At 40.0% G+C, this 10,625-nt stretch overlaps 1 protein-coding gene across 2 annotated transcripts in view; it reads left to right on the top strand.

Annotated features, from left to right (window-relative positions):
• Arhgef12 (Rho guanine nucleotide exchange factor 12) overlaps positions 1 to 10,625 on the top strand; it is a 131,549-nt gene that overhangs the window by 110,185 nt on the left and 10,739 nt on the right. For both annotated transcript variants that reach the window (XM_005347148.3, XM_005347146.3), the window contains 5 exons: positions 244 to 358; positions 2,695 to 2,795; positions 7,103 to 7,180; positions 8,439 to 8,514; positions 8,975 to 9,142. In XM_005347148.3, coding sequence (XP_005347205.1) covers positions 244 to 358; positions 2,695 to 2,795; positions 7,103 to 7,180; positions 8,439 to 8,514; positions 8,975 to 9,142 — 538 coding nt within the window. The remainder of the gene's footprint in view (positions 1 to 243; positions 359 to 2,694; positions 2,796 to 7,102; positions 7,181 to 8,438; positions 8,515 to 8,974; positions 9,143 to 10,625) is intronic.

Here is a 10,625-nt window from a genome sequence, read left to right as displayed (position 1 = left end):
CCTCCCTCCCTCCCTCCCTCCCTCCCTTCCTCCTCTTCCTCTTCTTCCTCCTCTTCCTCCTTCTATTTTTTTGGTAATTGCAAGACAAGGTCCTACTTTCTTGCTTATTGTTGGCTAGGAACTAGTCCCAGCTCCTGAGGAATACCCCATCTCCCTTCCTTGTAGCCTCTCAGGCAGGTGGTTGATGGATTTTTTTGCTTTTTTTCCAAGCCAGTTGGGTAACTTCTTTCTCTTTGATTTTAGGATGCTGAGAGTAACCCCCTGTGTCGTCGCCTTCAGCTGAAAGATATCATTCCCACCCAAATGCAGAGGCTTACCAAGTACCCGCTTCTTTTGGATAATATTGCCAAATACACAGGTACAATATTTTTGCTGAAACAAAAATAGGGGATCAGAGAAATGGCTGTGTGGTTAAGTGCTTTCGCAAGGACCTAACACCCACACTTGTGGCTCACTTTGGAGTTACCACACTGTAACTCCAACTCCATGAGATCCGACAACACCCTTTCTGGTCTCTGTACACCCACATGTATAGACTCTTATACAGATATACACAAATGTTTTTCTTTTTTTTTTAAATTATTTATTTATTATGTATACAACATTTTGCCTCGATGTATGCCGGTACGCCAGAGGAGGGCGCCAGATCTCAGTACAGGTGGTTGTGAGTCACTATGTGGTTGCTGAGAATTGAACTCAGGACCTCTGGAAGAGCAGTCAATGCTCTTAACCTCTGAGCCATCTCTCCAGCCCCCACACATGTTTTTCTTAAAGTCAAGAACAAAAAACAAGAATATGTTCTGCTAAATAAGTAATCTTTCATAGCATCTTGGTGTGTAGAATTGATTTCTGTCAGTGATAAGGCAGAAATTCTCTGACTAGACATAGTGCAGTCTTCTCTGACCTGTTTTCACTACATCCTCTAGTAGTGGCTTAGGCGTGGAATTTGGCATACTGTGCTACACGGGCTGCATTAAGGTCACTGCCTGCTTTTTATTTCAAAATTACTATTATTTAAAAAAAAAATCTCCCAGAGTCCAGGCTCATGCTGAACTCCCTGTGGCTAGGGTGGCCTTGGACCCCTGACCCTCCTGTTCTCACCTCCTAGGTGTGGGATTGCAGCATGTTTTGTCAATAGTCTTTTAGAACACAACACATCCAGTCCATCTGTTTGCATAAGGTCTCTCTCTCTCTCTCTCCAAAGACAGGGTTTTCCTGTTTAACAGTTCTAACTGTCCTGGAACTCTCTTTGTGGACCAGGTTGCCCTTGAACTCATTAAGATCTGCCTGCCTCTGCCACCCAAGTACTGGGATTAAAGATGTATGCTCCACACTGCCAGTTTTTGCACTTAGCAGCGGAACTGACAATTTGGAGTAGAGGTCATTTGACCTGCAGAGTATTGTCATGTGACCCTGTATAGAAAAAATCAACACATTCTTGTTTCAGCCTGTGTAATTGCTTTGAGGAGGCTTCTTACTAGGTCAGATGTTTTGTATCTGAAAGTACTTTTATGAAGCCAAATGAATTATCATTCCAGCTTTCTCATCTTGAAATATGAAATGATTTCTGAGTTTTATGTCCCAAACTCCTCTTTCTTTTTCTTTTCTTTTCCTTTCTTTCTGTTTTTAGTTTCTTAATACAAGGTTTCTCTGTGTAACAGCCGTGGCTGTCCTGAAACTCGCTTAGTAGACCAGGCTGTCCTTGAACTCACAGAGATATGCCTACCTCTACTTGAGAGCTGGAATGAAAGGCGCGCACCACCACTGCCTGGCCACACCCCTGTTTCTTTCACCCGAGACTAGGAATGCTGGGGACCACTAACTATGCCACCTGGCAGAAATGTAGCTTTGCATTTTATTCGTGCTGGGGACCACTAACTATGCCACCTGGCAGAAATGTAGCTTTGCATTTTATTCGTTGAGTTTTACTCTGAATGTGTCTGTCGAACGAAGCTGTCACACCGTTTGAAGATTACTGCTTTGACTCTAGTTTTGTTCTTTTTAGTGTAGAGATGACAACATCTGCAGTGTTGGTGAACTTAATCTTTCAGCACTACTAGCGTTATAATCAGTCCTTCCTTTAAATACGGTTCCAAACACAAAACTTATCCTGGGACTCTTCCAGAATTATTATATAAAAAGACTGCATATGAAACCCAGTGGTCATAATCTAGGTTATGCACTGTAGTTCCAGGAGGAGGAGAGGCCCCTTCTTTGTTCAGCTTACAGAGGCTTTTCTTAGAAGTGTGTAACACTGGGGTTTTAATTCATTGTACAAGGTAGCATTTGTGCATCTAGGGTTCAGTATTGTGGTTTCTTCTTTTTTCATCCTTTCTGTATTGGGGATTGGACTTGGGTTTTGCACATGCTAGGCAAGAGCTCTACCAATAATTCTTATTGCCAATCCCTTTAAAAAATTATTTTGAGACAGGTCTTAGCATGTAGCCAAAGCTAGCCTCAAGCTTGCAATCCTCCTGCCTCGTTTTGTAAATAGCATGTACTTCCATCCTTGTTCAAAAACTACCTGAATAGAGGCTATGCCATAGGTTTAACATGGTATAGAAATGTCCAAGGCAGTAGTATATATCTTCTTACATTCGTTTGAATAAAATTGAAGTGTGTGTGTGCACATGTATGTGCATGTATATATTTTTCCCTAATTTTCTCCATTTTCTGTCTCTTCCCCGTATTTAGAATGGCCACCAGAAAAGGAAAAGGTGAAGAAAGCTGCAGATCATTGTCGTCAGATCTTAAATTATGTAAATCAGGCTGTCAAGGAGGCAGAAAACAAGCAGGTAAAAAGGAAAAGCAAGATATACAGGATGGGATTGGAGAAAATTAAAGTAGTATATCTGAAATTTGAAGTAACTGAAAGTATCATTATACAGTTGATATGCAGAACATTTGTTTGCTATTAATATAGTAGCTGGGTCCAGATGATCAGAGATGCATTTGACTGCTGATCATCTCTAGCTCCATTTGCTCATTTGTTCTGTTTACTTAGCAGGTATTTGTGGGAAATGTACTGTATGGCAACTGTAGAGGACTAGGTGCATGAGAGAATGAAGCTTGTTTTCTAAGAGCAGGAGATTACAGTGCTCATGTCTCATGTTGTCTGTGACACATGTTAGAAAGGAGAGCTTCCAGTGCTGGGAGTGTCTGATTGGGGCCAGGCCTAGTTTGGACATGTCAGGTGGTGGCTCTCAGACTGTTTGAAGAATTAACAATTGAACCACATATACTCTGAACAAAGGACAGAAATGAACCAAAAACAGTGTGAAGAGCAAGGTAGATGCAGAAGGAGCAATATGAGTAATTAAAAGATTAGATGAGGATTAAATCATACAGGGCTTTTCCTACCATATTAAAGGCTTGAAGTTTTGTTTTCCTCTTTAAAAAATTTTTTTTTAATCATAAATAAAATGTTTTTAATGAATATTTTACTGAATTAGTGCTTTGAGCTCCAGTGGGATATAAACACAAAAATTATAATGTACAATCCAGTGAGAATTATGTATTTGCTACTAAAGAAGTAGATGGATTTGTGGTCAGTTTTTTTTTTCCTCTTTCTTTTTTTTATTGAAAAAAAGGAAAAAAAAAGTTTCCGCCTCCTCCCAGCCTCCCATTTCCCTCCCCCTCTTCCCACCCTTCTCCTCCTCCCCTCACTCCTCTCCCCCTCCCTCTCCAGTCCATAGAGCAGTCAGGGTTCCCTGCCCTGTGGAAAGTCCAAGGTCCTCCCCCCTCCGTCCATATCTAGGAAGGTGAACATCCAAACTGGCTAGGCTCCCACAAAGCCAGAACATTAAGTAAGATCAAAACCCCGTTCCATCGTCTTTGACTTCTCATCAGCCCTCATTGTTCGCCTTGTTCAGAGATTCCGGTTTTATCCCATGCTTTTTCAGTCACAGTCCAGCTGGCCTTGGTGAGCTCCCAATAAAAAAATTTTTTAAAAATTCTTCTTACATACATTACAGAATCAATTAAGTAGGGCTCATAGGGGCTCACAGAGACTCCAGTGACAGTCATGGACCCTGTGTGGATCTGAGCTCTGATATATGTCATGGTTGCTAGTTTGACGTTTTTAAAAACTTGAAGTTTTGTTTTAAAAGTGATAGGACCTTGTTTCTCTCTGAAGAGTGGGCTGAAGGAAGAAGGTAGTCCAAGATCAACAGTGGTGGAGCAAGGCTGTAGAGCAAGGTGGGATCTGGAGAAGTACTTATGAGCACAATTAGCAAAACTTGTTAACTGACTCAGAAAGGCATGAAGGGAGATGATGTCCAGGAGAGATTCTCAGGTTTCTGGCTTGCGTGTGTGGATAGAGAAGAGGCATGGGGAAGCCACAGGCTTGTGGAAAAGTTGAATTCAGTTTGGAGCAGCAGGTGGAGATGTGTGGTGTGAGGAGTTTCCTAGAGGACCCAACTCTAATTAGATTCAGCTGAAGACAGAATGTAATATTGTGCACATAGAGATGCTCTTCGCATTGTAGACATGGTTTTTATTTCTTAGGAACTGAGTGTGACAGCTTTATTGGAGAGGCTTTAGAAAAACTGTACACCTCAAAAATATTGTTTGGAGTGCAAAATGGTGAGGCCACAGGAGGAATATGGCAATGTCTATGTATAAAAGGCCTGTACCCTGTACTTCTGTCCTTTGGCCTGGAAGTTCTGATTGTAGCAATTTACTGAAGAGATATGAAGATATATACCTACAAACAAACTTGTTCAAGAATTTTTTTATGTTAACTTTATTCATGGTCTCCCCAAACTGAAAACAACTCAAGAATTCAGCAGGAGAGTAGGTAAACCTCGTAGAATATAACTTAGGCTACCAGACATATACAAGAATAGATCTAATTAACATTATAATGAGTGAAAGAAACCAGACACAAAAGAACACACACACACATAATTCTATTTGTATAAACTTGTAAGAAACTAAACTGATTTGTGATAGGAAAACAAATAAGAAAAGCAATTGCCATTGGGGACATAGTGTAGAGATAAACTGGGAAAAAATACAAGGGACCTTTCTGAGACCATACTAAAAATGTTTTGGCAGGAGTTTGAGTTACACAAGTGTATTTGTCCAAATTCATGGAAAAAACACACTTAAAATGCATGCATCTTACTATGTGTAAATTTTAAAAAGAACCAGTGTTTGGGAGGATTGCTTAACAAGATGAAGGACCTGCTGCATAAGCCTGACAACCCGAGTTCAGCCCCTAACACCCACACGGTGGAAGGAGAGAACAGACCCACCACAGGCTTTCCCCAACTGCCACATGAGGATCCTACCGTGTGCAGAGTCATACACACACACCTCTGCATACACAAACTTTGAACATAGACATCATTAATAAATACTGAACTTAATGATATGCATACTGCAGTATTTAGTGGGACATGTGCTCATACTTGATTATTTAGAAATGCATCTACAGCATAAGGTGGACTGATGGGAGATGAAGAGACAGTCTGTAATAGATGGTGAGCGTTGGTTGTGGAGTGTGGTGTACAAATTTATATTTGGAACATTTATGATAAAGAAAAATGCTCAAACCCTTTGAAGCAATAGTTCTTTTAGAAACATATCTTACATATATATCTATAAAGGTGTTTAACATATATGATTAAAGCCATTTATTACAGTATTATTTGTTACTGCTTAACATTGGAAGTAACCAGAGGACCCATTAGTAAGATTTAAACTATAGTTGATTCACAGAGTTTGAAGTTTGAATGCTGTGTGGCTATTGAAGAAAAGACACATCTCTCAATATGCTACTGTAAAACAATCTCCAAAATATACTGGTAAATCCTGTACCCAGAGAAAGAGGAATACCTATGTGTCCTAGTTGGTTTCTTTCTTCCTCTGATAAAACACTGACCAGAAGCATCTTGGTGAGGAAAAGGTTTATTTGGCTTGCATTTCCATATTACAGTCCATTATTGAGGGAAGCCAAGGCAGGAACCTGGAGGCAGGATCTGAAGTAGAGATCATGGAGGTAGCTTCCTCGCTTGCTCCTCATGATTTGTTTAACCTGCCTTCAGATACTACCTAGTACCCAAGAGTGGCACTACCTGCAATGGTCTGGGCCCTCCTGCATCAATAATTAGTCAAATCAATGCCCCACAGACTTGTCTATAGTCTGATAGAAGCATATTCTCAATTTAGATTCACTCTTTCCAGATGTGTCAAGTTGACAAAAAAACAAAGCAACAGTCAGTATATTATATGAACAGATAAGAGGGCTGTATAAGCCGGGCGGTGGTGGCGCACGCCTTTAATCCCAGCACTCGGGAGGCAGAGGCAGGCGGATCTCTGGGAGTTCGAGGGACAGGCGCCAAAGCTACAGAGAAACCCTGTCTCAGAAAAAAAAAAAAAAAAGAGGGCTGTATACTGGAGGCTAAAGGAATGCCAGTGTTATGCTCCCACATCTTGTCTTTAAAGGATTTATATATGCACACAACACACACAGAGACAAGCATACTCATATACATGTGTATTCTGTTTGCATAGGATTTTCTCAAAAGTCACCCAAGAAATGACCATTAATGATTACTCTTTAAAGAAAACAGGAGGGGAACCAAGGGTGGGAGGAGACACATGGTTTTTTTTTTTTCTTTTTTTTTTTGAGACAGGGTTTCTCTGTGGCTTTGGAGTCTGTCCTGGAACTAGCTCTGTAGACCAGGCTGGTCTCGAACTCACAGAGATCCGCCTGCCTCTGCCTCCCGAGTGCTGGGATTAAAGGCGTGCGCCACCACCGCCCGGCTGACATATGTTTTATTATGTACATTATACTCCCTTCTGAATTTTGTACTCTGTACATGGTTTACATATTCAGAAAATAGGTATAAGCTTACTTAGAGGTCACCAAGTTTGAAAAGAATATTGAGAAGGGACAGCTAGAGAGGAAGGAGAAACTGGGAAAGCATCACTAATTATGGGAAAAGATATGCTAAGGAAGAGTGGGCTGTCCGTTGTGTCTGATATTGCAGTGACTTTGGTAAAATACAGATTCAAGACATCTCTGTGATTTAGAAACAAAGAGGTCATTGATACCCAAAGCCTTAACCCTGGCTCTATCCTGTTTAATTTTCAGCGCTTAGAAGATTATCAGCGTCGCCTTGACACCTCCAATCTCAAGATGTCCGAGTACCCAAATGTTGATGAGCTCAGGGTGAGAGATGCTCTAATCATAATTAAAAACATAAAGTAAAATGTGAAGACCTGGCAGGCAATTAACATCTCAATGGGAATAGCCGTCCTTGAAGGAGTTCTGTGTTGTAGATGTCTGCATTTATGACTACATTCTGCTTGTTGATGTCTGAGCTGTGTCCAGGGTGTTTCATCTTCATCAGAGATTATTTTGTGAGATACTGTAACTGTGTGGCAGGAATTGTTAGAAGACTTGGGATCACTAGCTATTACCAGATTTTAATTGCTCTGTACTTTTTACTGTTTTATTATAAGAACTTTTCAGATCACTGAGTCAAGATAATTTTTCCATGACACTTTTGAAAAGCATGAGGGGTGAAACTAATATAAGAGTAGTTAACTTTTTATTAAATTGTTATTTCCTATGCCTAGGCTTTAGTATTAATAACCTTTTAGTATATTAAGTCTTTTTTTTTCTGAGACAGGGTTTCTCTGTATAGCTTTGACTATCTGGAACTCATTCAGTAGACCAGGCTGACCTTGAACTCACAGAGATCCACCTGCCTCTGCCTCCCAAGTGCTGGGATAAAAGTCATGTGCCACCACCAGCCTTAAGTCTTTTTTTTTTTTAAATACCAGTTTACTGATAGTTGTATTGGCAGATTTACTTGATATCTATTTAAAATAAACTTGTATGCCATCTATAATAGTTTTATCAGAAAACATGCTAATGTATGTATTTTCTTACCTGCCAAAGCGTGAGAGTTCCCCTCGAGATGCTAATGCTAAAACATGGTGTTTTTAATGATAAGAAGTTGCTGGCACAGACAGTAATTGGCATTTTCCTAATAAATACTGCCATTTAAAACTTTCTTTGGGAGGCTGAGAAATGTTAGGAATTAGGGCCCTAGAACTCAAAAGCCTTGTACAGATACACACACACACAGCACACACCATCTGCTTCTGGTTTATTGCAGCTAAGGAGTGGGGACATGTTGTGGCTCTTTGTAATGCCATCCATAAGCTTTTACCCATCTGGAGGGTTTGCAGAGAATATGCAGGATTGCTTTTCTGTAGAATTCTTGTCTTTTAGAAGGTTTGTTTCAGGCTGTTTTAACATGGACTGTTTCATTTTCAAGACACAGCAATACTGTGTTTGAATGTAAATGATATCTTTTGTATTAAGACCATTTTGTAAAGATACTAGTTGTGGTGGCTGTAACCCCACTGATAAAATAATCTTGGAAGTAATTTATGTACTCTTCTTTTTACTTTGGCAGAATTTGGATTTAACAAAAAGAAAGATGATTCATGAAGGGCCTTTGGTTTGGAAGGTGAATCGAGATAAAAGCATCGGTAAGTCTCTGAAGAGGGTGGAGAGAAGAGAGTGGGAAAGTCTGCCTGTGGGAAGCAGACTCGTTCACAGTTTTCAGTTAGCAGTGGTATTCTACAATATCTGAGCATTTGTGGGAGCTCTGCTTGTGTGCTTGTTAAGTGTAAACCATGGTACATATTCATCTAGGAATGTAGCAGAAAACTATCCCACTTGAGTTCTGTCATCATCTCCTGAGGAGTCTTTGCAGTGAGTTTTCTGTGGACTAGCATCTTTTGAGTTCTTGCAGTGAGGGAGCATTACTTTTAATTCTTGTAACTCTCAGATGATATTTCCACAAAGCATACTAAAATGAATTATTAAAACTGAAATTAAAGAGGATAGTTTCCAGATCAGTTTTTAAAATTAGCTAGGTTTTCTAGAAATAATTTCCTTTATTTTAAATTTCTGTACTTAACAGATTCTCTACATTTTTATTTCTAGATCTTTACACACTGCTACTGGAAGACATTCTTGTACTGTTGCAAAAACAGGATGACAAACTGGTGTTACGGTGCCATAGTAAGATCCTGGCATCCACAGCTGACAGCAAGCACACGTTCAGTCCCGTCATTAAGCTAAGCACAGTGTTGGTTCGACAGGTGGCAACAGGTGGGTGTGTCTGCTGGAGGATGCTAGCTTCTAGATGGACTGGGAAACTGCAGAATACTCAGTGTTGCATAAGCAGCACAGCGATTTCAGTAGTTTTGTTGTTTATATGTGTAAAAACTTAAGTGAAATTTGCTTATTGTTTAGACATCTAGTTGAAATTTCACACCACCAAATTATTTAAAGACAGTTAGATTGGCTCAGTTATAGTGGTGTATTATTTGTGTTTTAATAAATAAAGCTTGCCTGAAGATAAGAGTTCAGAACTAAGCCACTAGAGGCCAGGGAGTGGTGGCACACACCTTTAGCCCCAGGACTCAAGGCCACTCTGGGAGAGTGAATCAGTCTACAAGAGAAACACATTTCACACATTGATTCTAGCACTTGGGATGATGCGCCCTAATCCCAGTCTCGGTGCAGTCTGAGGTTTGGTCTACAGTCATGCTAGGACAGAATCTCCCCTTTGTTTGTCTGAGCCTTGGTAGAGGTGAGGACTCTCTAGTGACTTGGCTGCTTTGCTTTTCTGATCTTCAACTTGAACCGCAATATCTACCTATGGGTTTTTATTAATCCTGCTACACTCAGTGGTTTTCTGCATTTAAAAATTTCAATACATTTACTTTTGTGTTTATTCTGTTGAAATTGGTGATAGATGTCAGGAAAGGTAATGAATACTTTGAGGGTAACCCCAGTGAGAAGGCTGCCTTTAAAACGGAGCCTGTTTGTTGGGGAAAAGTGAAAATTGAAGAGGTGGGTGAATTTTTTTTGTTTTATTTAATTTTATTATTTTGTGTGTATGGGTGTTTTGGCTGCATATATGTATGTCTTTGAACCACATTTGAGTCTGATGCCCTTGGAGGCCAGAAGAAGGTATTGGATCCCTGAGACTGGAGTTACATACAGTTCTGAGCTGCCATGCAGGTGCTGGGAACTAGTGTTCTTAACTGCTGCACCATCTCTCCAGTTCCGAGTTTGGGTTTTTTCTAGCAGTTTAGGTTGACAAGTTATAGTTTAGTTGTATTAGGATGAGATCCTTTATATAGCTTAATTTCGTGATAGCAAACTTTGTAACCTCTTTTTTGCAGTGTTTCTCAAATAATCTTAACAACTTGGAAAAACAGCAGTTTAAAATAAATGTGAAAGGAATAGCATTGGGTTCGGTAGTGTGTGTGTTTTCATGTATGTGTTTAATTTCATAATGATAGAACTCCAAAGCACATTCTACTTGAGCAGAACATAATTGTTATTAAGACAGAACTTGTAGGGGCTGGAGAGATGGCTCAGGGGTTAAGAGCATTGCCTGCTCTTCCAAAGGTCCTGAGTTCAATTTCCAGCAACCACATGGTGGCTCACAACCATTTGTAATGAGGTCTGGTGCCCTCTTCTGGCCTGCAGACATACACACAGACAGAATATTGTATACATAATAAATAAAGAATTTTTTTTTTAAAAAAAGAACAGTGCTGAAGAAGATATGTCTAGTCAA

This window comes from Microtus ochrogaster, chromosome 5, assembly GCF_000317375.1.
Source record: "Microtus ochrogaster isolate Prairie Vole_2 chromosome 5, MicOch1.0, whole genome shotgun sequence".
NCBI classification, from domain to species: Eukaryota; Metazoa; Chordata; class Mammalia; order Rodentia; family Cricetidae; genus Microtus; species Microtus ochrogaster.
Note: the sequence above shows the minus strand (reverse complement) of the source record. Positions and strands in the feature narration are given on the sequence as shown.